A 27,785-nucleotide genomic window follows, 5' to 3' on the forward strand; every position below is an offset into this window, starting at 1 on the left:
GGAGCTAGTCCTCATAAATCAAATGAACAGATGGAATGACTTTGATACACAATTGAAAGTCATCTCAAATGTTACTATAGGCACCTCTCTTTCTCGCTAAAGCTTGAATTACTTCAAAGCTAAATCAAAATCAATAGGGGATCATCATTTCACATACAATGCCCATAGTTCATTGAAAATGAACTTCGTTTTCCGAAGTGGCCTGAAGATTCCTGCAGAAGACTTTGGGCAACTTCTCACTTATGCCTTCTCACTGGCAATTCACTTTATTGTTGTGGGAAGGCACTTCGGGGAGATTAGTCGCCCACAGTAGTCATGCTTTAACCGTGGGTGACTAATTTTCCCATGGGCGATAGCCCTTATACGCTCTGTGTAATGTCCTCCATTAGGCTTAAGCTGTAGAGGTGTGCCATACTGCAGATTCTTGACTAATCTGCTTAACCTGCTCACCCTTAATGTAGCCATACAGGGGCCAATAAAAGTTGTCAACTGAGTCAGCTCAGCTTATTGGTTTGTGTATGGTGCCAACCAAAGAGCTTGAGCGACCAATATCTGGCTGAAAATTGGGCAGATATGTATTGAGCAAGTTTGATTTTCTCGACTTCTCAAAGACAGCATCTGGGTGTTGATGTGGCCCTCGACCCGACGGCCTGCATAATGGCAATTATGATCTGACTGTTAGCCCCTGGGTCAAATGAGTGGGTCAGCTGGCAAAAGACATGACGTGGTCAACAAACAAGTGGATTTTATAATGTTTGGCTGGCTTTTGACCTCAGATCAGATCACAGTGGAGGCCAATGCCACTTGGTTGGCTGTGGTCTATCTATACAGGCCTGAATACCACCTTAATGACTTTCAACAGTTCTTAACAAAGGTGAACATTTTGACCCTGAAACTTGTTTCATAACAATAAAAATATTAATATTTACAATCTGTATTTTAGACTTTGTACAACAACAACACAGGCGCAAAGGCTCCTGTACTACTCAACTATATACATTCCGAAATAATAAACTGCAAATTAATTAGCTTTGTTTAAAAAAAACAAAAAAAAAAACTCGAAATAATTCAGGGAAAGCAGGTCCTTCAAGACTAAAACCGCCATCCATCTCACACTGCTTGCTACACATTCCACACAAACATGACATGTGTAACTATGTCCCGCGGCAGCCTGTTCCTCTGGCTCTACAACCTGAGCCAGCATTTTTCACCTCACGGCTACAGTTCATGGAGAAAACGCACCCACAATATGATGCAGGAAAATCACACACAGCGTTCACTAAATAGGGAGCAGATACTGAAAATAAAACCAGACCTCGGTTTTAATAGCTGATGCGGAGTGGTTTTGTTGTGCCGCTGCAGATAAAATGGGTGATATATTGTCCACTTCCAAAATAAACTGCTTGGTGTTTGGTGGCTGTAAAACAGTCCCTGAAGAATTTTATGTCACAGATATATATATATCTATGATCACACAGAAAAGCACACAGAGCAGGGCTGTAAAGTGCATGGACCTGCCGCTGTCTAGCAGAGGCTTTTGGGAGTTCACAGCTACCTAACAGTTAGCAGTTACTGTTACATATATGCCTTCAGAATGTAAAGGGTATAATATTTTATATATATTGTCCCAAAAGAGGAGCGCTCACACTAAAAAAAATATCTACTGCCTGGGTTCTAGTAACAAATAATGTAATAGTCCTACAGAGTATAGCACTCAAGGGAATATATTATATTTTATATATATATATATATATATATATATATATACAGTCCCAAAATCGGCACTCACCAAAATGGCGAATTAGAACCGGGTGCTAACCATAAATAAACATATTCTCCTTCAGAAAGCACTCACGGTATTTGCAAAAAAAGCAAGTATTTATTTACACAAAAATGTCATTTTTGTGTAAATAAATACTTGCTTTTTTTGCAAATACCGTGAGTGCTTTCTGAAGGAGAATATATATATATATATATATATATATATATATATATACACATATACATATACACACACACACACACACGCATATAAAAATATAGAGCCTTGAAACTTATTGTATTAACACACCTGTTATGTCTGCTAGACACAGACAAGGATCATAAACAATCCTTAATTACGCGTTGCAACACATATGATCACGTGTATGACACACCATGCCAAAGGGCAAATGGCCAACATGTTTGGATTTACTAGCTCAAGCTGGGTTCCAGAGAACCTTTACAGGGATATAAATACAGAAGGGGACTATTCAGTAAAATAGTTTCACTGTGGCACATATTAAAATTAAGCCCCTAATAATGTCCCCTAGAGCGGCAGTTGAGCAGCCATATACAGTCCATTCTGCCTGTCCTACTGAGCTGCCCTCCTTAGTGTCCAGCCAATGTCACAATGTGCACAGTTAATCACTCACACAAACACCACAGTAGCCAGGTAAGATTATATATAGCATTGTATAGCAGAAACCCAAAGATAAAAACAAACCGGTGTTTGGCTGACCTGTAAAGGAAAGGGTAAATGTCTTTTGATGCCAAGTGAGAGTTTACATTGCAAGCTGACCCTTATAATCAAGCATCAGTTGATACAGCATATATTGATAAAGCATATATTGATAAAGCATATATTGATAAAGCATATATTGAGTTGTGGCTAATTAATAAAGTGTAACCTAATTCCGGACTTAAAAGAACCTGCTTTATTAGTTCATCACATTCAGATCTGAAAGCATTTGGGTGTAACTGTGCTCACCTGCAGTTCCAGAGAGCTCCATACATAAGCCTCGTTCAATAGTCTTGCTCTCAAATGGGGAACTCTTGGGGTCACTGGAAGACAGCGCATATTTATAAAAACAAGCTGAAATGGAGCTATTGTAGCCAAGACAGGAAGCCACCCATCCCATTCAAACGTATGAGGCCAATGATTAACACTTACTTTGGTGACTCGGGCGTCAAGGGAAGCGACAAACTCGTTGCCCTGGCTGCGAATTAAATAAGAAACTCGAATTAAACTCAATTACTTTAACCCTAAGCACATACCATTAGATAATAGTGAGATAATATAGACATATCTATATCCTGTTAACATTTGCAGATGCACAAGGGTGTATTCTATATAAAGGATAGCAAGTACTCCATATATATCACCATTAGACCCATAAAATGCCTTAGGCAAGCAATGTATTTACAACTGAGAGCTGTCATATTGCTTGACTCTGCTAAGGCATTCCCATTAACAGTAGATATTTTCAGGACAATCGTGCTTATCCGAAGTTTCACAGGATGATATTGACCCAATTGGGCGATTTTACATGCAAGGTTTGCAAAAAGAACTACGCATAAGCCCAAAAGCACAATAGATCAGCATGACTGATTATATTTATTTGCTGCTTCATTCTTGTATCTAGGCATATTGCCTACAAACCTGGATTGTTCTCTAACCCTGCAGCAGATGCTCCCCTAGGAGCCTATACATGCCTACCTGGGTAGGAATACTATATATCACATTCCCAAATCCCAGTACCATTTTATAGATACTTAATGTCGATCCATGGCTACAGATACTGTATAAAAATACACCTCAGCCACAAAATAATATAACAATAGCAATGCCATTCCCTTTAAATCCAGAACCAAATAGGAAAACGGTAGATTGCTTTAACTCCGCATTTGTGTGATCCCTCAATATAAAAGCAAACCCTTTATTAAACAACAAGTACTATAAAACCAACACAGGGAGGGGTCCCTCTAGTATATACTGCAATATCACATGTTTATGCATCAGCCATGAAATATACGCTACCATATGACTAATGAGCAGGGATGACTGGGATCTCTCCAAAGAGATCATACAGGAAAATCCTTTATCTATAGATATATTTGTCATTTTCCAGTGTAAATTTTAAAGGCAACCTTCAACTGCTTTTTTCCATGTATTGAAGAAAATGTCATTATCAGCAACTTTCCAATATCCATTAATCAAAATTTGCCAAGTTATTTATAAATATCATGTCGTATTTCATTATCGCTCCCTGCTTATGAAAAATAAATTGACTAGTTCTGTTATTCAGAAGGCTTTTGCTACATTGGTTTAAAGGTGGCCGCACACGTGGTGATCTGGCGATCCGCCACACACCGTCAGGGCTGAAACAGCAGATAAGGAGGTAGAAACAATAGAATTTCTACCTCCTTCTGCCGATTCAGCCCTGACGGCAGATTTTGCTCAGGCGCCTTCTATGGCGCCCGATCAAAGTTTTCTGACTTGGCCGATTGGCGAGTCGACCAATATCAGCAGCCTCCTGCGATACCGGTCGACTCACCGACTTGCCATACACGCACCGAATATCGTACGAAACGAGGAGTCATAAGCAGCAGTGCAGAGAAAAGAGACAGCAGGACAGGTACTGCTTCCTACAATGATTACATTTACAAATAAGAGTGGGTTACTAGAATAAATTAAATCTTTGCACATAATATTAGATTACAGAAGTTCATACATCCAATTTGGAATTGGAAAATGCAAGGATTATTAGTGACCGCCATATTGTTTTCCTTGTAGGACAGGAGTGAAGGAATCAAACCATGACATGATGATACCATGCTCCAGAAAACATGCTGTGTCACCGACCAATACATTCCTGTATATAACTGCTTTTGTTATATGAGCACAGCAATAAGGAATAATACATAATGTGTTTTAGTCGAGATTCTTGACATTTTAGCACATTTGCCCGAGGATAAGAAAGCACGTGATGAGATATATACATTTCTGGTTAATTATATAGCTCTATGCTACTGCTGCACACTAGCTGATGCTTATCTCTGCGGATTAGCAGCACAGATAGTTACATATTGTGCTCTACAAGGAAAACATGATGTTAAGATGCATCTTTTTCTACCTAACCAAAGGTATAGAAAAAGTACACAATGTTCCAGTTGAAAAAACCCCAAAACAAACAAAGCACGCACCATGAATATTTTAAGGGGAAATATAACCTCAGAAGTGTCAACTGTATAAATAAAGGCCACTGGCTGGGTGGCAAGACTACCTTGATAATGTGGCTGAGGCTGTAAGTACGGCTTCTTTTTGCTGCTGCATTTGTCAAGCCTGCTGTTCCTGCTCTCTGTCGATTTGGTCTGAGGAGGGTCGTCATTTGAAGTCAGGTACTTAAGGAGCTCTGAGCAAGGACGCCGCGGTGGCTTTTGCGAGTGACAAATGGTCTTCGGTTTATTGCTCCATGAATTCTCGGTCTTAAAACCCAAAAGGAGTAGAGAGGAGAGGAAGAAAAAAAATAATAAAAATTAGTGGGCTGAACCTTCCCCAAATGAATAAAGCGAAGAGATGGATTTCTCCGCTTGCTGTACCCTCTATATAACAGAGCTGGGGCTATGATCTGTGAATAATTGTTTGCGCAACATGAAAAGAGAAATCGCATTTCAGACTCCCAGATGCCATTTCCGCAGACGCGGGTTTTTATTTCTCCGGCACTTTATTTATTCTCAACAACATGCAATCATCTTGTCTTTACAGTTTCCCTTAAAATAAAGGCAGGGATTTAAATAAGATATTGCTTATTGTTACTTTGCTCTACAAAAGCCACATTTTTAGGCTCTCCTAATGGCCCTTAAATGGTCCGTTCTCACTTCATTTAGATAAAAAGAAGAAAACACTGCAGGGAAACAAGTTTCTCCAAATTCTTTGTGCCTATAATGTGGCCTGAGGCAGCTGTATAGTAGGCAACAATGGCCTCCAAAGGTAACAACAATGCTTACAGCAACCGATCCATCCCCCACCAGCTAACAGTCAAAATATCCCATTTCCAACAAAATATAAACTCCTGCGCCCACTAAAAATGCAAGATAGGCTCATTTGGCAGCCTTGCCAAATTTGGTTGGCCAAGTGTAGAGACAAATTGGATCATAAGAGGGACCTATACAGATCCACTGGCCAATGCAGTCCATACCTAAGTGCATTTTTAAACCTGATAGATATAAGGCCTCAGTTTGTCCCCATATACAGAGCAAAAAGCAACCAAACTTGGTCTGAAGGGGGTCAATTGGCAGACTGTGTATGGCCAGCTTAAGGCACAAACATCTGGCCACACTCGGCTAATCTTATTGTTACACCTAGGGCCTAGGAATGGAACATCCATTGGGGCCCACGGAGACCTGAAAGATTATCCATTGGATAAAGACTGCATAAGCACATTAATGTGGTAGCCCTTGTCCCACAGATATCAGTCGGACAGGATTATTAGTGATGGGTCAAATCGGAGGCTTGAACCTGACTGCGTTATGTTATGTTACTATGTTACTGTGGGGAAAGCCCTTTGCACTAGTTTCTCACAGGCCATTCAGAGGTAATATGCCATTTAGAAAACCTCTTTTCTTTAAAAATGTTCTTTTAACATGTCCTGGAGATACAAGACAAACAACATGCACTGTAAACAGCAGCAATGAAATACAGGTTTCTAGTAATTACTATCTGTTTTACCAACATATATGGTTCCTACTGCTAGGCTACCAAATTACTGCACACTGTGAAAAAAGCCTTAGATCGTTGTCCCATTAAAGAGATTATCCCCTAAAAAAATGTGCTTTTTTATTGGACCAAAACCACAGAAGTCCATGATAGGCAGCAGATATATCTCCACTGAGAGTCCACCGGGTGTGATGTTAGCAACGTTTAGACTACCATACATAATAGCAAATAGAGCAACTGAATTATTCACAGATGATCAATAGTAAATTAATACAAGGGAATCTGTGGCTAAACCTAAGCCCAGATGCCCTGAAAAAGGATGGCGGTAGCAGCTATGGCTGCTTAAATTAAAAAAATGTGTTATATAAACATAGTGCCAAGTAAATGTTCGTACCTTAACAACCGCAGAATTAGTTCTGATCCTCTGACTGGGGCTGGCATGGTTCTGTGTAGTGAACCCAATGCATTCATTGTAAATCAGCTGAGCGTTAGCTGGGGCCAGCAACAGCTTCTTAAGCTATAAACATGGAGAGAATAAAGACAAGAGTTACACATAACCGAGGAGTGCAATGACTTGGCATAGCAAGTTTAAAGTAAACCATATTGGGGGTAATATAATAAAAAAAGGCACATGGGCTCATCAATAAACACTGGGCAAATTTGCAACTGGGCAGTAACCCATAGCAACCAATCAGTGACAGCCAGAAGCAGGTTGATCAGTGAAAGCAAACATTTAATGTATTGCCATGGGTAACTGCCCAGGTGCAAATTTGCCAGGGTTTATAAATGAGGCCCGACAATGCTTGCACAAGCTTTTGTAACCAACAATAGGTTGCTATAGGTTACTAGACCTGGCAAGACATTTATAATCCTAGAAGCATGCTGACATATCAGTTAAACAAATGTACAAGTAGGATTCCACTTGACCGTCTAATGAGATAGCATTTATATTAGTGTGCACAATACATTCCTTAAATAGCAGAGTTACCGTTGTGCTTGCCTCAATGGTTACTCTTCATGGGGCTCAATTCAAGAGCTTTATTTCAATCATATACAAAATGTTTTGAGCACACCAATAATACCCAATTATAGATACATTTCCTACATTTTAATTACTATATATTTGTGAACATAAATGAGAATATAAATTATAACAAAGAAAACCTATGCTTTTGCTTTGAACAACACTGCAAATATATATGTTTCCCAACAGAAAGAAAGCAAAGGAATACTCACAGAGCAGTTAATATTTAGATATAGCAATGATATTCTGTAAAGAGTTTCCTGCCGGACCTTACAATAAACTTATAATAAAAGACAAAGCAAAAATAAGTTGGTAGTTGTTTGTAAAAAGAATAGTTGATGCGAGGAAACCTAAATGGGGTTCGTGCCTGCGTGGGAGGCCCAATGCAGTTTGTGTCAGGATGGGAATCTTACCACTTTTTATGCTTGTACGGCCATTTTGGCTCCCATAGAGGCACAAATACATTAGTATCAACTATACCTTTTACAAGTGACTACAACCTTATTTGTTGTAGGAGTCCATTCATCCTATTACAACTTGATTCAATCACCATTAAGCCGTAGGTTTACGTGGCACACCCCTATCATTATTGTTCACATGGCCTTACATCTTTGCTATGGGGCTTACAATAACCTTAAAGTTAATGATATGTCCAGAGTTCTCTTTGGAGTTCTACCTTATCACACAGCACACAAACACCCACAAGCACGCTTACATGCTTGAAAACCTTAGGAGAAACTGATCAATATCTGCGGGAGCAAGCAATACAGTACTCTTGTCTTTAAATAGATGGAAGGGATATCTGATAGGAGTCCGGTAATCCATTCCTACCCCATTTTAAATATTTAAATAGAAGTTCATAAATAAGTCTTTTCATGTACAGGAGAAGCCAATGGACACTTCACTATTATGTGCTAAAGGGCCGCTAAACTTAAAATATAAGTCGGCCTTATCACAAATATATGTATAAAGTAAGATATTACTTCAAAATGTTGACAGCGGTTGTTTAATATTCTTGGTACAGTGCATCTTTATCAATATTCTATATGGTATTGTTCTGTTATCAAAAATGTCTTTTTGATATTTTATTTCATCATGTGGCATGCCATAACGAGTAAAAGCCTTAGAAATTAGTGATTTATTTTCCCCTATGGTATTGTTCTGGGTTTAGCAAAGCCCTCTAGGAAATAGGGCTATGAATAAAGTAGCAGCAACCAATCAGGTAACAGTTACTAGTCATCTGTTTGAAATCAAGCATTTGATTCGCTGTTATGATTTTCTAGACCTTGTGCAACTTTTGCCACATTATTTTGTAAATAACAAAATGGCTTCCTCCAATATCAAAGGTGTGAGATAAATTTAACTTTGATGATTTTTTAGAACCTTTATTTGAAGCAATTCGTGTCTTAGGTTTCAGTTCCCTTTAAGAACAATCTCTTGATATATTTCTTATGCTTTCTTCCTAAAAGGTAAAGTCCAAACCTTATTGGGACTACATCATACCCATGCAGCGGGTAGCCAGAAGCACATCCAATTCCTGTTAAACAGTAGGAAGGGTTCTTACTAGTGACGGCTCTTCTGCCTCCTGAGTTGGAGGGGTGCCGTCAGGCATAGATGAAAGGCTAGGATCATGTTCATTGGTCACATCTCCATCTGTCAGTGCATCAAATGAAGGCAATCCATCCTCATCCACAGGGAGACTGTCCAATGTCTCTGTAAGAACTGCTAGCAAATTCTCTTCATTCTCCTCGTCTATCTTCTAGAAAGGGGGAAAAAAAGGTGTCATTAATACCATTAAATGTTATCTATTTACATAGAGCAGCATGTCATTGGGATGGAATGCTTTGTGCAAATGTTATTGACTGGTAAAACCAAGCAAGCTCCAGTCTGGGCACTGGGGTAGAATTATATGGATAATATCTCATTTTACCTTGGCAGAGAAACCACTATGGCAGCGGGCCAATAAAATAAAAATTAGCAGACAAACTTGGCGAGACACAGAGGAAACTCTTTTAAGAGAATTCATTTATTTGCGGCTACAGTGTTGGACCATCAATAAGTAAAAAAAGCCTATTTCCGATGATCAAGGGCCCATTTTGGATGATCTAACCTTGGTGCTGTCCCACAGCACCTGGTCAGCAAAAACAAAGAAAAAGAGCAGGTTGGCCAGAGACCCTTCATTATGTTCATAGGGTTATACTATAGGGTGAGAAGACTGTTGTTGTCTTATTGCACAAAGTCTCGCTCTCTCTACAGAGAAAGCCAAATAGGCTTCTTTTTACTTATCGATATCCCAAGCCTGGCAAAATAGTCACCATTATCGGTGTGTCCCTTCTTACATGCCCCAAATCATCAATGACGGAAGGAAGGAATATACATCAATGACTAAGCTTGGGTAGTTCCACGGTGAGCCTATATATCAAGCTGTAATACAGAACATGTGCACAAGGATAGTTAGAAGGAAGACTGCCTTTGAAGTTTGCCCTTGTCCAGACTGTGGTCCTGTGTCCATTCCATGAATACTACAAAAACTATCAACTTAACAAATGTCGCTCAGAGTTTTGCGTTTGCTTTTACATCATGTGATATTGCATATGCTAGGGTAAATATAACCAATTTCCAAGAACTGCCAGTTGGTTACTATATTTTACAGGACTGGGTAAATTTGAATTTGTATGCATTATCCTCTTGAAGGGTTAAAAATGTTTTATTACCCGAAAAGAAAATACTACAAAAAATCTAGAGGTGGCCATTTGTTGAATAAGGAACTAATTTCTCAGCAGCACAGAGATATAATTGCCAGCAGGGCTCTTCGTGTCACCAAGAGCCTTTCAAACAGATGCCATACGTTACAATGGCATGGTGCCACCGCTACAGCTGTGCCACTCTCACACAGTGAGCGCTTATTTACCAAGCCTTAAAAAAGTCTAACAGTTCCCATTTTTACTCAACAGCTTGCTCGTTCTGGATTTGTCACAGGGAACATGAAAAATGGTGAGAGTCAGGCATTCATTTTGTGTCATTTAAAGCACTGCTAAGTCAAAAGTGTGACAAGCCTTCTAATTCAGCCACAACAAAGACATTCTGCAGAGCTGGCTAAGATCCCCAAAACACTTTCAAATTTTATTATTTGTTTTTTTTGTTTTTTTTAGGGAAACCCAATAATACGCCACCTATTTACAACTTGAACAGCAGCTCCTGTGTTAGCAATGGGAATAACTGCCTCTAGTAGGCATGTCCAACTATGGATGCAGCCAACAAATGCCTTCCCACGGCTTTCCTAAGGACTCAAAAATTTGTGCATAACATTATGTTAATGCTATCGTGTCCACATACATGTGGTATGTCAGATATCTGCCCCACTAACTGGGAAAATTATATATAACTGGCCTATGGGAATGGGCTGTAGAACTACAGGGTGAGATGGCAATGGACACTGTTGCCCAGTTTGCAGCCATTTAATTTCTGCAGTGCAATGACAACTCAAAGAGTAAAAGATGGATAGGCTTAGTTAGGCTGACAGGGCCTTGAGCCAACTACTACTATTACCCTTGAATATTTTGTAGCCACTAAATATCTTATGCTGTATCCTACTGATCCTTTTTAAAGGAACGTGGAGGGTAAAACCAGTAGTGGTTTCTCTAGGGGGTTCAATCTGGCTCCATATTTCTACATTAAGGAAATGAAAATGTAATATTGGTCATTAGCCTTTTCTGTAGAACTGAAAACTGGCATCAGGCTCCGAATGACATATCCGTGGGCACCGGTCTTCAAGCAGACTCAATTAGTTCTGTACAAGTTTCAACAATCAAACACCCAAGAGAAGCCGGCGTATGTTACAAGGATGACTCTGCTAAATAATTAATGTCACATTATATTATTGCCTTTGTCCCAATTTACATGGCAAATAAATCAACGTCATTGCAAATGAAGCAAACTTGCCTGCTAACACATGTCTGTTCAGAACCGACATGTCAGCTCAAGCCGTTACTTTAGTAAAGTGACTCCGCAAGGTAACCTCTACATTTCTTTGATTCTGCTATTATTTCCAATTATCCCAAATTGATATTTATCTAGAAACAAATCTTGTTGCTGCAAACAAAAGGGTAAATACTTGTTACAGAATGGTCTATCCATCAACGTGGGGGAAGAACATGGAGTTAATTATGAAAAGTCAGTTCCAAATAAATTAAATCCAATAAATATTGTTGTTGGATATGGCAGGTTTTCAGATTCTGTGCTGGTCCAAACACTATAATAGAGTAAATCTGCAACATGACTAAGGTCAGTCCATTAGAATGGACATAAGGCCCTTTCAATACTTCTATACTTGCATTTCTGTTGTTTTGGATGTTACACAAACCAATAGTGTGGGTTGATCAATAATGAACAAAATTACTCATAGGGGAAACCATTTCCGCACAAAAAAACTAAGAGAATAAAAAACCATCAGCAGCATCTGTATAGTATGCTTTTTAATGATAAATACTATACATCAGCCATTGCCCATAACGTCTTATCTGGTATCGCAGTCCATAGCTAAGGGAAAAGCTTGACCAATGCATTATTTATAAGAGCACAACATTAAGGACATTTCCAGTAACCCTAAAACATTGAACAACAAGAAAGCCACAGTTCCAATGCATCTCAGTTTACTTACTGGTCCATCTCACTTTACTCCGTGAAGTCATTTCATCCCAGAGACATCAATCACAGAAGCAAAACCCTTGAGTGACCCTTTCGGGCACATACCTGATCCATTCATTATGCATATCTAGGGCACACAGTGCATCACCAGAATGCAAAACAATGAGGTCTGAGTGAATAAGGTACATGGGAGAGCAATTTTAGAAAGGAAAAGTTTGCCTTTATATTAACTTTTAATATGACATAGATGAACCAATTCTAAGTAACTATGCAACTGCACTCAATAATATCTATAAGCATCAGATGATTAGATTGAAGGATGCAGTGTTCCTTCTTAGGGGAATAGCACATGGGGTGATGCCTAGCAATTTGTCACCATCATGATTTTCAGCTCAACAGATGGCAAAACATTTGTGGGGTTATGTAATAAAAGGCACTAAGTTTGCCCAGCAGCAATAACCCATAACAACCAATCAGCAGGCAGCATTTACTGTATACCTGGTCAAATGCAAACATCTTATTGGTTGCTATGGGTTACTGCTCTTTGGCAAACTGTAGCAGTGCATTACAGTCATGACCAGAGGAAAGACAAAGGAGTACCATACCCCACTACATATTCTCAGACAAATTCCTACACTATGGAAAAGCTATATACAAATGCAGCCTTACCCCCATCCTATAGAATAGCGGTCCCATAATGTATTTGGGTATCAGCTATAATTACGTTCCTGCTCCAAGTGCAAATGAGTTTGTGGTGAAACAAATGAATTTTAAACTGGTTGTAAATTTAGTTCTTTATCTTGAAATGGTGGCAGTCAATAATTGATTCCCCTCTCCTAACTGTGGTCAAAACACGTACCCCATTGACGTTATACATGTGCAATTGGGCCCTCCGGCAGTCACCTGCTTCTGGATCCCAAAAACCTATTACGTTCTGCATAGACCATGTAAAACAACTCAGCAATAAAATAATCAATTTTTACGTGGAGCCAATAATAGGTACTACTTTGCAATTAATCAAATCTATCTACGCAGCCTGCAAGGGCAATAAAATGCTCTGCTGCCCTGAAATCACTAAAAATAAGAGGACAAGGTGCGTATCAAACAAGAACTTAATTGTTAGTCTAATGTTTATCATTCTAGATCAAACAGTTCCCTTCCGGAGCTGTATTTTTCAGCCATGCCTAGAGTTTTATTCTCCGCTGTATTTCACCATGCCACCATTCAAGGCAGGCAGAAAACGTGAGCAATATTTGTCATAAGATATGAATTTTGCATAAGGGGTTTGCAATGAAGGGACAATTTAGACAGAGGGGACCAGTTAACCAACAAATAGTGCTGTAAACAGAACAGACCCTACCGAACTGATACATATGATTGGCAACTGGCACTATGCTTAGCTCACACAAAGCATTATAGTCATAAATATATGATATCGGCCTAAACAAGCAATATATAATATCAGCATAGAAACAAAAGCACAAGCCATCTAAGTCAGATGTATAGTTTTCCATTAAAGGAGAACTAAATCATAAAAATTGGCTAGAAATTGCATTTTTTTTTTTATAAATTATTGCACCAGCATCTCTATACTAGTAGTGATCCAGGCCTTCAAAATATTTACATCTTGGATGTTGTTAGAAGTGTCAGTGGCACTGCACATTCTCAGTGTGCCCTTAGCAGCTGTTGAGAAGCTACGCTTAGGGGTTGTCAAAAATTGTCAAGCAGAAAATGAGGTTTGCCATAGAAGCTCATGCTACAGGGCGGATGCAAACTGCACTGGCTTGAAAGCCGACATTTACTAATAATCTGTATTATTTATCAATCAGCCTTTCATTGTGGTGACTTTTATATTGTATAAAAACAGTATATTGTGAGTGGGTCCCAAAGGTCAGGTAAGTGACAGCAGCACAGAGTATGTGCAGGGAATGAGCAGAAAAGAAGATGGGGGGCTACTGGGGCATCTTTGGGGGCACAGATCTTCCCCGCTGGTATAGAACCCTAAAATATTAATGCCCTACTTCTTAAACTAAGCTTAGTGTGTACAGATATGAGTATTAAAAGGAGAACTAATATACAATTTGCCTCCATTAGGGCTTAATAAGGTTTTCAAACATTTAACTATGAAATTCTGTGTCTGTTTTTTAAAAGAAAACAAACCCTTAAATGAAGGTAATTTTTTTCAGTCTAAAAAGGGAAAACAATGGCCTGCGAGTAAATATATTGTCGTCATGAATAACAAATACCAGGGGAAAGAGTTTTAACTGAATTGGACAGGTTGGCTTCCATGAATAACCCACTCCCCCCTTCCTCCTCACAGATTGCTCCAGCTATTCAAGCGCTTTATGGTGTCAAGGATTTGCATTCACTAATACCTCCACTGGCCTGGCCACAGCGTACAAGGCTCAAGGATGAATGATGAGACAGGGCCTCCTATAAAGCTGTTCCTTAGGGACTGAGCCGTAAAAACAAGAGTCAGTGGGAGCAGGAGTGAAATATAGACGAGGCCAGATGATGTTATTGACATATAGATGAATAACAGGAGTTATGCATTTAGGTCTCAGGTACTCTCTGCCAAGCAGATGGTTCATCAAATCAGCCGAAGGTAAAGCCACATACTCGGGGCAGGTTGTGTTTAAGTATCGAGTAAATATGGAAGTATGGAAGCGAGACCTCGTCATTGGGGCTGAATAATCAGTTGTGGCATTAGTAATTTGGATATATGATAACAATAAAGCAGGCAATATAAAGCCTGTTAAATAGAACAGAGCTCAATTAGGTATTCTTTTCCCTTAGCTCAAAAATAGCCCCTTAAGGCCTGTATTATTTTATGGGTTTGATGTGTTTGTTAAAGCAGCTGCACCAAAGGCACCTAAGGTGCCAGAATAACAGCTGCCAGCTCTTAGGGTTCATTTATTAAAAAAAACAAAGGCTCTAAATTGCACCACCACTGTTGCCCATAACAACCTAGGAGACCTTTGCCATGTGAGATTAGCCTAAGGCCTATAACAGCCTAATGAGCCACGAGCGGCAAATGAGAAAACCTTAATCAATGTGCTTGGAGTATGGTGAATCCTACAATCCAACCTACTAATTGTACATAACATACAGTGCCAACTTTATTTTTTTAACCTCCAACAGAGGAAAATAACGTTGACACTCATGGGCTGGCAATATGCTGACCCCTAATTCCACACACCGTTCACGTCTTTTTCTTTTTTAAAGTCAATTAGTGATTAGATTTAACTTGTGTAAATCTCATATCTGTCGTGTCCTTGACACTAGGACCTGATAGTGAACAAAAGAAATATCCGAGAGCAAACGCTCACAATGCCGACTGTATTAGCAAACCCACGATAAGATACTGCTGGAGCCACGGCGTTGGTTGGAGGCCCAATATGAAAAAAAAATTTATGGTAATTGAAACCGTGGAATCTTTAGAAATGCAGTCAATTTGATTCAGTACCAAAAGGTCACTCTTTTCAATTTCTACTCAATGCTGGGAACAATATAGGGGAGAGCACCTGAAAGCAAATGATCTGATCAGTCTCAAGACCTTAACATTTACCGACTGTGTAGAGTAATTTGCTGATTAGTAAATAACTGCATTACCTGTAGCCATGATGGCTAATACTAGTCCAGTTTCAACAACAAAAGAACTTGACTTTGGGGAAGACTAAGGTTAATTTGTTTTAATACCACTAACTGATTCTCGCAATGAACAGTTTGGTAGCTATTTATAAGCATTATTGGAACCGGTTTAAGGAGCGCTGCCACATGGGGATAGGGAGTGTATTGCCACTCCAGCTTGGTAGGTGCCCACATGCTTGCAATTGCCCCTCGATAAAACTAAATGGTAATCACCAACATTCTGCTTCAGTCAGCAATCTCCAGTGAGACGATTATTGCTCGATCATCTGACCCACATTTGTGCCAGCAGGGGCTCAGTCATTACAATTTAGCTCAAAGACGGGGCAATGTTAACAACCCATGTGCCAGTGGCACAAAATATGTCTGCATTATATAAATGATGAATAATAAAGGTTAACATTGTTCATAATCAGTTAAGTACTATTAAATACGCAGTTCCCACAACCTCACTGGAGTTTTCTTGACATAAGCAAGGCAATTCCCGGGGGTGGGGGCAACAAAGACACAACTTCAGAACTGAACCCTTAGCAAAGGAAACGTGAAGCTTTATGTATATATTCCTGACACAATCTGCAGCTCTTTACAGGGATTACACCTCATTTATATCAGCTCTTGTGCCAGTGGAGCTTACAATATAAGAACCCTATAACATTTACATACAATACAGTGACTTTTTCCAGGAGCCAATTAACCTGCCTGTATGTTTTGAGTGCGGAAGGAACAGGTATGGGATCCATTATCTGGAAACCTGTTATCCAGAAAGTTCCAAATTACAGGAAGGCTATCTTCCATTGACTTCATTATAATCAAATAATAAAAAAAAAATTTCAGTAATAAGGGCGTAGCCGCACAGAGCTACTTAGTAGCAGCTACTTGGTATGACTACTAAACACCTGCCATAGACAATACTGAGAGTTGCCTCTGTTAAAACACGCATACAGACGATTATCAGTAAATGATCAGCATTGTCTATTTTAGTAGTCGTGGCAAGTAGCTGATACTAGTAGCTCTGTGTGTCTTCAGCCTAAAATAGTACCTTGCACTTGATGCCAACTAAGATATAATGAATCCTTATTGGAAGCAAAACAATTCTGTTGGGTTTAGTTATTGTTTAAATGATTTTTCAGTAGGTATGAATACTTAAGGTATGAAGATACAAATTACACAAATACCACTTATCTGGAAATCCCCAGGTTCCAAGCATCCTGGGAATCACATCCTATACCTGTACCTGAAAGAAACCTATATAGCCAGGGGTAGACATGGGAATATTTGCTGATAGGGACCTGACTGGAATTGAATTTAGGACCCTGGTTCTGCAGGGTGGCAATTGTAACCATTCCGCCAGGGTGGTAGCCAATACATCTTTAGAGTTTCTGTTGTGCATTAAGACATTATAATTGTATTATAACTGAAGCTTTCGTGTCAGCTGGTTTTAGTTTTCCCTTAATAAATGCAATTAGGGCTCATACACCATTTCTACTCTGTAGCAGTCTTTTTGCAAACTTTTTGCTTTTAACTGCAAAAAAAAAAAAAAAAAAAAAAAAAAGATAAAATTAAATTCTATGCAACTGTGTTATGTTGCAACAATGTTTCAGCCAGTGGCAAATCCCAGCAGCCACGTCAGAGCCACACTAATGAAAGCACTGTGTGACTCCCTGACGCGTGCCAAGAATATTATGACACTAGAATTTGCAGATTATTCATTATTGGCTCATTTAAGCTATTTCTTTGAGTGCTTATGGGCTTAGCATGTAAGGCTGGGGCAGAAGGGATGCCTTGGTGAAAGACTCTTAGCGCAGCTTTACCCTCTGCCTATAAATAGCAGCCACTAGAGAATAATCTTAAATACTACAAAACTTGTTCAGCCCAGAGGATGCAGATAAGTGCCGCACGCTTCCATTTTTGGTAATTGCCGTGCTTTTTATAGTTCTGATTCACACAGCTATTTTCTCCCTTTATCTTCTTTAAATGTCCACCTTTTTTTGGTAGATTAGGGAGTCGCTGTTGGGGGTGATTCACTCGATTTTCTTCAAATAAAACTGCATTTTCTAGTGGAAAAAACAGGCAAAGTAGAGTGTATTTAAGCATGATTTACTAGGAGAGAATAAAAACACCTCCTAAGTCTATAATAAAGTATCCTGCTTTATTGTCAGGCCATTTCTTGGCAGCAAAACACTCTCCCAGCTACTGTCTATTGGGAAACCCAGCTGGTTGGATGCAAGGGCATAGTTACAGCAGCCATATACACAAATGCAACCTTCACACACAATAACAATACAGTTAGAAAGAGTCCAGTGGGCTGAATTAGTTGAACTGAATCCACCTCCCAACTTGGATGGACATCTTCAGTGACTGAATGAGACTGATCTGAACATTCATCCTGTAGACAAGCAATATGTTCACCCTTGTGTCCAGCAGGAGTTTATGGCCTGTAGACCACATACATGGACCCAGGTAGTCCTCACCCATGGGATTTTGCTGCCCATCTTGATTGACATTTGAGTGAGACTTAATTAGCATTAATTAATGCTATGATCACTGCTGACGGCTGCTTCATTCCCTTCCTATTATTGTCAGTGAGACACTACCTGTTGCACTGCTCAGCATCGTCATTACTACTCTGCTGTTTGACCAGATCCACGTGCCATAGTGCTTAACTGATCCATGTGCTGCTCACGTACAATAATGCTTGGTTATCACTGAAATGTTTATATGCATGAGGAATTCTATAGTATTTGTTTAGCATGTATTTCATGGAAAGCAGAAAGGAAGCTTCTACCAATGAGACATGAATTATTGAAGAAATATGAGTGTGGGGGTTTAGTTTCCCTATAGTTAGCAGGGTTCCCTCGTGCAAAAAGTATCCCTTTAGACTTTGTCCTACTCAGTGCCTTAAATGCTTGACCTACAAGCCTTCCATCTGTTGTAAACTACAACCCCAACATTCCCTAAAAGCTTTGAACTTGTAGCCTGAAACAGCCAGCGAGACACATACTTGACATGCCTGTAGTAACCAGGGCTGTATTTATAGCCTCTGTGCAAGGCCATTATAAATATACATATAATGGTGTCCACCTTAACCTTTAGGGGTTTTTTTTTAGCTTGTTACACCTGAACTTACTGTACTACAGTTCTACCCATGATTAAAGCAGAATGCAAGGTGTCACCATGCTGTTTCCAGTGCCATTCCCCTTTAAATCGAAGAGCAGACAAAGATTAGTCACAAATCCTGCTGGTTCGTGTATTTGTCTACAATGCAAATCCACGCTTCTGCGGGCTAGGAACACAGGCCCATCCTCTCAGTTATGTAACATAAAGCAGTCAGAAGCTGGAGTTCCATTTCACTAATCCTGTTCCCTTTGCTTCACCTCCCAAAGATCTTTTAAGCACCGCTTTCCATTCCAGCAGCACGAGAGGCAGGGAAGCTGCCGGGGGGACACAGGATCCTTCTCCAGCACTCACAAATGGCTCAATAAATTACCGGCCTGCCTGGGACTGCCACAAATGCTCTCACAAGCATGCCATATAAAGAGTATTTTTAGTCTTGAAGGAAATGTTATTGACAAAGGCAATAATATATGGATTCACACTGCCCCTTCCCATAAGGCACTAGAAACTAGACATCCTAATTACCAAAACAAACCACACAGCATCTGCCGATTGGCTGAGAAGATATATTTAGAAAGAAGACATATTAACCCCTTCTTCATGACCTTTTCATATGCACACTTACAAATATTTATTACCCTTTATTTACCCCTGTATAGTGCTCACTTTTTCCACGGTAGTTACAGACAGGCTCGGACTGGCAATCTATGGATTGTGGTACTGCTGTAAGATGCCATAGACAGTCAATATTTATTGGGCTGGTGGGGGGGCTGTCAGGTTCTGGCATTCCAAGAACACAGAGACCCAATGTTAAATCCCACTTTGGGCATGGTTACAGAGATTACACATCCCTAACATCAGTCCCTGCCCCAGTGGAGCTTACACTCTAAAGTCACATTCGCAATTACTATGGTCAATTTAATCAGAAACCAGATAACCTGCTAAACTGACTATATGATTTTGGTGTGTGGAAAAACAAAATTCTTGAAGGAAACCAATGCAGGCAACAGGAGAACATACTAAATCTGTTAAGATAGTGTCTTTGCTCAAAGTGAATATATAATAATGCCGACTATTGCTTTATACCTGTAATCAGCTCTTATGAGCTTTTCATGCCCTACAGGTTGGTTGCTCTGTGAGAATATTGTAAAGCCAGTGCCACCTGGGTCACTTTGACCACCACAACCATCTGACAAAATTAATCAATTTACAGCCTGTCCACATGGAATAAAGGCAAATAGACATGTAAACAAAAATGCTTCTTACCACGCTGTGATAGCAACCAGCTCTATCCATTAAATACCAGCAGTGACAGGGGTGCAGTGTGTGTTTAGGTTTCAGTGAATATAGGACACATAAGGACACGGTTAACATGGCAAATCACCAACCCTGCCTCTGTAAATATTTGGGATTTATGGGATAGGGTGTTCACAGCTGCTGTTAAAAGGGAAAAACGTTATAGCAACATGTTTGTCAATCATCCTCCTTCTAATATAGATCTAAGTGAATAAATATTACCCTTAAATGTTAATTTCCTTCCTTACATCCTGAAGGAATTGCAAAGGCAAGCCGCATGCAATACCCTTATCGATTTCAAAGTGGAGCATTAAAATAGCTCAGTGATGAGCAAATGCTGTCAGATATCACCCATGTGCCTCAGGCTGGAACCTGCTTTGAACCGTCCTGCTGGTTATGAGTGAGCTATGTGCTACTGTCCAGAGGTCAGCTTTGCTTTGCTCTTATGGTGTCAGCCATGTAGTGTTTTACAAACGCTCTGGTGTGTGAACAAGAATGAAAAGCTTAGTGACATATCTATTGGCATTTTGCTTTACAGACCAGCAGCAATGCTTTCTCTCAGATTGCTTGTGACACAGCCATAACTTCTATTTTAAGGGCTCTGGCACATGGGGAGATTAGTCGCCTCGCGAGGCTTTTTCGGCGATTTGCCGAAATCGCGGCGCCGCGTGTGCCATCCCACCGGCGACTTACACTTTCGCCGGTGGGATGGCAGGTGATGGCAACTCGGGGACATTAGTCGCCCGTGAACAGGGAGATTTGTCGCGGGCGACTAATCTCCCCGTGTGCCAGAGCCCTGAAGGTTCCCTATAAGAGCCTGCTTTAAAACATATTTGGGAGGTAGGTGTGAGGCAATAAGGGGCGAATATGCAAGGTTAAGCTTGGGGGGGAACCATAACTTCACTTCTGGATGGAGGGAGTCTTTAGTCATGCAGAGACTGCGGCTGTGGAATAGCAGGTATAGTAGGGAGAAATGGTGCCTATAGTAGCAGTGGGGGGATAATAGCCTCTGGGAAGGGACTGTGGCTGTGGGATAGCAGGTATAGTAGGGAGAGATGGTGCCTATAGTAGCAGTGGGATAATAGCCTCTGGGAAGGGACTGTGGCTGTGGGATAGCAGGGAGAGATGGTGCCTATAGTAGCAGTGGGGGGATAATAGCCTCTAGGAAGGGACTGTGGCTGTAGGATAGCAGGTATAGTAGGGAGAGATGGTGCCTATAGTAGCAGTGGGGGGATAATAGCCTCTGGGAAGGGACTGGGGCTGAGGGATAGCAGGTATAGTAGGGAGAGATGGTGCCTATAGTAGCAGTGGGGGGATAATAGCCTCTGGGAAGGGACTGTGGCTGTGGGATAGCAGGTATAGTAGGGAGAGATGGTGCCTATAGTAGCAGTGGGGGGATAATAGCCTCTGGGAAGGGACTGGGGCTGTGGGATAGCAGGAATAGTAGGGAGAGATGGTGCCTATAGTAGCAGTGGGGGGATAATACCCTCTGGGAAGGGACTGGGGCTGTGGGATAGCAGGTATAGTAGGGAGAGATGGTGCCTATAGTAGCAGTGGGGGGATAATAGCCTCTGGGAAGGGACTATGGCTGTGGGATAGCAGGTATAGTAGGGAGAGATGGTGCCTATAGTAGCAGTGGGGGGATAATAGCCTCTGGGAAGGGACTGGGGCTGTGGGATAGCAGGAATAGTAGGGAGAGATGGTGCCTATAGTAGCAGTGGGGGGATAATAGCCTCTGGGAAGGGACTGGGGCTGTGGGATAGCAGGTATAGTAGGGAGAGATGGTGCCTATAGTAGCAGTGGGGGGGATAATAGCCTCTGGGAAGGGACTGTGGCTATAGGAGAGCAGGTATAGTAGGGAGAGATGGTGCCTATAGTAGCAATGGGGATAATAGCCTCTGGGAAGGGACAGGGGCTGTGGGGTTGCATAGCTGTTACAGTTAGAAGACATGGGGCCTATATTAACATTAGTTCTATCATGAAAAATGGGACAAAAAAATTCTAGATATTAAAAACACAGAGTATAATAGCTAATCTACAAATGTGGGCTATTTAGTCCTTTGAGTAGAATTAAACTCATTAAATCACTTACTTGGGGCCCAGTGTTTATGTCATAGGACTCAATAGCCCAAATTTGTAGATCAGCTTTTATATTCAGTGTTTCTAAACCCTCAATGTATTCTTCATCTGCCATCAAGGCACACAGGGGAAAGCTATCCCATCTTTTAATGTCAGAGTAAGTTATTTTTCTCTGCATTAAGACATATGCACCACAATATTAGCAGCATGTGATTGCCTGCAAATCGATTTCCCACTAAACACCGTTAGTTTCATTAGAAACAGCTCCAACATGAGTCACAATACTATTTAGTGGTATTTTTAAACAGAATGCCAAGACATAATGTTATCTATATCGTACAATATGTCAATTGCAAGGTAAACTTCCCCTTTAAAAAGGAAAAGGATAAGCTTGATAATAAGTCTATTTATTAGTCTTCTGCTGAACATAGGTGTACCCTGCCTTGACTTTTCACGTTTTGTCCCTGTAACAATGTAATCATCATTTTCTCCAAGGTGCCCAAGTGCTCGCTGCGGAAGCAGCACAGACTGAACCTTGTGCAATGAAGCGTGAGATGAGAAGCTGAGGAAAATCCCTCTCACATTTCACTGTTTGGCTTTTATGATGTAAAGATAAAAATAAATATTCTTCTGCTATTTCACAGAAAGTTCTTTCCTTCAACCCCCAATGAGCAAAGGATTTTCCAGAGACCCCGAATCCTGAGAGGAGCATTAAGTTATGAATGTTATGTAATACCATTTGGCTCTGCCTTTCCACTATCAGCTGAGGGAGAAGATAGGCATCTGCAAGTTTAATTAAGGACTACAGAACCTGCTGGCTTGGGTACCAGGGGCTGCCAAGTGCCCTCTTGATATAGAAGGACTCCCTGATTCTGAAAAACCAGTCATCTTGTACAACTGCAAAACCCACTTTATTCACACTTCTATTGACTGCTGAAGGCAATATGTGCCATCAATTCCAGTTCTGCCAAAATGAATGTTGGTAATTTACAGGCTAAAAATATCTGCCACCTCGGCACCTGTGGGGCTTTCCCAGTAGCCAGCCCAACTGATATGTGTTCCAGGTGAAAACCTTTACGTTGATGGAGTTTGTATCTGCCAATATAAAAAAAAAACTAAGAAAACACTTACTGTCATTATCCTTTATGTATATAGTGTCTACATGTCCATATCCAGTGAAGCTTACAGCCTCCTACCATTCCCGTATGTGTATGGTAGGGGGCTGTAAGGTTTGCTGGGCCAAACACCTTTTTGTTAGGGGTCAATAATCCCATTTCTTGGGGAAGTTTTGGGAGATTTTGGTCTCACCTCATTACATTCCACAAACCTTCATGTCTGAATTTGGTAGACTCATAAATAATGCCTGGTTTGAGTATGGGAGAAAAAAAAATACCCAAAGGAAACCCAGAGACAAATGGTGAATGTAGTAGACAGCACCCTGGCTGTTACCACAAAAGGACACCAGGGCAGTAAGGGAGCATTGCTAACCACTGCATCACATTCATTAAAGCCATATAGTTAGTTCTCTTTTATAAATATAACTATTCTTTAACTGGTGGGGCAGCCCAGGGCTACTGCAACTGAACTACAAGTTTGAATTATAATCCCAAGAATGCCAGCTAGCAGGTTACAATGAAATAAGCTTTTGTAAAACTCTCTTTTTCTCCTTGATTTTTAGTCAGATAAAAAGATAGCACAGATATGGACTACTATGAAACTCCTTATAGCAGCCCAGGATAAAACCTCAGTGTAGTTTAGAAAAGTCAAGGTCAAAAGTATAAAGCAGGCCATAGGGGGACCAAAAAAGCCACTTAACCTGTATATAGGCCCTTCCTAACTAATATCTGGTTATGGATATTTATAGGGCTGGTTAGAAAATCCCATTGGACAATGGCCACATCCTATCTTAACAGGTCTGCATACCAATTGTTTTGCCTAAGGGCCCATGATCGGATCTGCCTTTTTTATGGCATTTGCTAAACTGGGCAAAGATCTACTTTACTGGCAAACTTGCCTAACAAGCAAATCTTGCCATTTATCACTTAGTTATTAGAGAAGGCAAATCAGAAAATAAAAACACCTGTCTCACTGGTAACACACTGATGCTTATTCTATAGCTCAATAGTACATAGACATCACTAAGCACCATTCATAAGGATATGTTTTATAGGATATTCAGGTCTCTTGTTAATAAATGTAAATGTGTCTTATTTAAAAAAATATATATATATTTTACATTAAAGCTAGTTGCAGCTGGGTGGCTTTTTGGTATGTAGTCAGTAAGAGGCAAAGAGATTAACACTAACTGGCATGGGCATAACTTAAAAAAAGTAAATAAAAGCTTAATTACTTAAAAACTGGTAATTCCTACTCAAGTTGTTCATACCCACCAGAAATGCCACCTTATAAAAGAGGTAACATGGCGAAAACAGATGTGCACGGAGACTGCGACCGAAATGGATTGTCGATGACCTATGTGTAAAGAAGGGCAACACATTTTTAAATAGTCCTCCTAGTTATCTGTAAATGTCTGTGTGGCAGCTGACTCGAGTTTGTATTTAGCTCTGTGACAGTGCAGAGAGTACATCGTGTACTTTAGGGACCCTGGATGATTCGGAGAAATACATCTTGTTTGTTAGACACAGGGAGCCATACTAAAGCGCAGCAGAGGTTAAATAACAACAAAAAAGAAAAAGATATTTGCTAGTGTAAAATTGTGCTTATAGCCGGTTACTTTCAGAAGACTTTGTCCCTTGCACAGGTGAAGTGTTGGCAAGCACTATGGAATGTCTGTATAACTGGATGGAACCGAGGGATTATTTGCACTTGCGAATGGCACGAGGCCACGGAAACCATCATACTATATGAGCTGACAGAGTAATTGTCTTTTCTTTCTTGTAGCAATATGTACATTTTTTTTTCCTTGTGCCCAATCTCTCAGCGCGCACTCCATCAAGGACAAACAGAAAGGTTGCAGTCAATGTCAAAAGTTATTGGTAGAAGGCAATTATTAATATAAGCAACCATTTACAGATTGCAAAGCCCAGGTGCAGGAGGAGGCCCGGAGCAAGTCGGAACTCTTTGTTTATGTTCTTAAAGGGATAGTATCACCGGCTAGCAAATCTACAAGAGCTTGATTCCTATAAATGAACCCTGGTGTAGTATTTGCCTTTTCTATGTAGTCAAGATATAAAGCCGCCAAGGGGAGAGCATCCAAGCACGATACCCTAGGGGGCATCAGATCTCAGAACAAATTATATGTACTTTGTGGGGGAGGAGTGGTTATATGATCCTGTCAAACCCAAAGATTTATAGCAAAACACAGATTTTGATGCTTTTTATAGTCCAAGGTATCCAAGAACATTTTAGACCGAGGGCATTACCAAACAACAAAGTGCTGCATAAAAAAAACTGTTCTGCAGTGTTTTCCATAGGGCAGTGGCACCGGGGTCAGATTTCAGATGCAAATTCAAAACACCTGAAACCAATTGGCATCATCTACTGATGCCAATGAGAACCGTAAGATGATACAGGCTTGGAATCTTGAACTACCAACAGCCAAGTAACCCTGATATCTCCCTGTGTGCCATTGCCCAAAAGCTGTAGCCGGATGGGCAAATGTCACTTGCTGTAAAACTCTACATAATAGTCGCTAGTCTTCGGGGCAGGAATCCCCAACTTTTTTTTTTTTTTTTTACTTCTGAGCCACAATCAGATAAAAAAAAGTTCTTTGGGGAGGCCAAATAAGGACTGTGATTGGCAATTTGGTAGCCCCATGTGGGCTGCTAGGCTGCTTTCAAAACTTGCCTCAAAGCCAGAAATGTAAAAATGGGCACCTACTTTGAGGCCACTGGGAGCAATATCAAGGGGGTGGTGAGCAACATGTTGTTCTTAAGCCAGTGGCTGGGGATCACTACTTTAGAGTAAAGCTTTATTCTGATGGGCAACGCTGTGCATCATTTATATCAGTGCCACAATATTTTGAGGTACAGCCAATCTCTTACAAGATGGCCTCTGTTACACCTTGCTACCAGTCAGAGATTGCTTAAATAAAAAAGCACAGTGCTCGGTGACACAGGCCAAATGATTGCATTGTGAAACATGAATTGAATGTACTGCCATTCAATGTAAATCCGAACAACATGATTTTCAAGCAGTTGTAACTGCTCAAGGCTTTTCATTATTCCTGTAAAGCCAGAGAATGACGAAGTATGGTTTTTGTTCATTACGACTTGTGTGCCTCTTGAACGTCATGACTGTTTCAATTAAAACAGGAGACAAGACAGCTCACAAGCATACAAACAAGCATGCATCCCACACTGGGTTTGTTTACATTGGGAAATATGCTTCTATGAGGGGTATTGATTACCACAAGCAAATAAATTCAAGGTCAATTTAAAGAGCTCTCCGAGGAACCTTTCATCCCAAAGGGCAGCTGATAAGACACAAGGTCATTACTTGTGACTGCTGAATGTAAGACCCACTCTGCACAGAGGGAAAAAGATCTATATGTTAAGGGTGGAAAAGAAATATTCATTATCATTAAGGTTATGGGGGCAGATGGGGTAGATACAAACATGGCTGCCTACACTTGACTGAAACAAAGACTTGCAGAATAATGAAAACTAGTTTAAACAGTTATTGCGTTTAGCAGAATGAATACCTCCTCACTCTATTTACAAAGTAAATATTGAGGGTTAAATGATTAGTAACAGGATTATATAAACATGGTATGATAGAAACCCAAACACTGTGCATGTTCTTGCATATTAATAGTTCTCTAAAGCATTCCTTTGATCCAGGATGTTCAACTTATATCTTTTCAGCTCCTGCTAAACTACAATTCCCACCATGCCATGGACCAAGGGATAAATAAAAAACACATCAGCTCAGACACCATCAGACTTGATGATGTGACATCACTTTATATCCTCTCCCATAATTCACTGCTGTATTTCAGTTGTTCTCTTAATCTTTATAATACCAACAGGCAAGACTGTAAATATGCTACAGTTTGAGCTTTCCCACAATATTACATCTATGAATGTATACAAACTTAATACAAACAACCAGAATCTAATCTGTTGATTAGCACAATAAAATGGTGTGCCGGTGATCAAACAAAGGGAATATATATGTTCATATTGATTGTGCTACCTTGTGAATCAATACATCAGTGAATGTTGGATTGGCTGCAAGAGCTAATGCAAATGTTCTAATTTATTAGATCTCTGTAATCAGCGAGCAATGTTTAACGTAAATGCAAGGGAGAAGGGAGAGATATAAACAGCCTGTCATGCATGGCCAGATAACCGCATTTGGGACTAAAAATGCACGTGAATGAAAACAGGAGCATAAAGGAGACCCTCCAACTAATGTAATGCCCATGTTTAGTAAGCTTCTCTTCTAGGGATAGGCATTTTGTCTATTCCAGTTGATTCACAGCTACCCACCCTGCCCAGCAAGCCCCCTAAGGTCAAATGTGGAGCCTTTGCTTTA

At 40.3% G+C, this 27,785-nt stretch overlaps 1 protein-coding gene across 3 annotated transcripts in view; it reads right to left on the minus strand.

Annotated features, from left to right (window-relative positions):
- Positions 1 to 27,785, minus strand: part of ppargc1a (PPARG coactivator 1 alpha) — a 60,609-nt gene that overhangs the window by 21,815 nt on the left and 11,009 nt on the right. The window contains exons 3-7 of one of the 3 annotated variants that reach the window (XM_004911224.4): positions 9,067 to 9,258; positions 6,873 to 6,995; positions 5,046 to 5,247; positions 2,933 to 2,978; positions 2,750 to 2,823 (exon numbers count right to left, since the gene is read on the minus strand). In XM_004911224.4, the coding sequence (XP_004911281.1) occupies positions 2,750 to 2,823; positions 2,933 to 2,978; positions 5,046 to 5,247; positions 6,873 to 6,995; positions 9,067 to 9,258 (637 nt within the window). Of the gene's footprint in view, positions 1 to 2,749; positions 2,824 to 2,932; positions 2,979 to 5,045; positions 5,248 to 6,872; positions 6,996 to 9,005; positions 9,262 to 27,785 lie in introns of those variants that run through there. The other 2 variants (XM_002936713.5, XM_004911225.4) reach the window with 2 other exon arrangements.

The sequence above is a fragment of the Xenopus tropicalis genome, chromosome 1 (assembly GCF_000004195.4).
Source record: "Xenopus tropicalis strain Nigerian chromosome 1, UCB_Xtro_10.0, whole genome shotgun sequence".
Lineage (NCBI taxonomy): Eukaryota > Metazoa > Chordata > Amphibia > Anura > Pipidae > Xenopus > Xenopus tropicalis.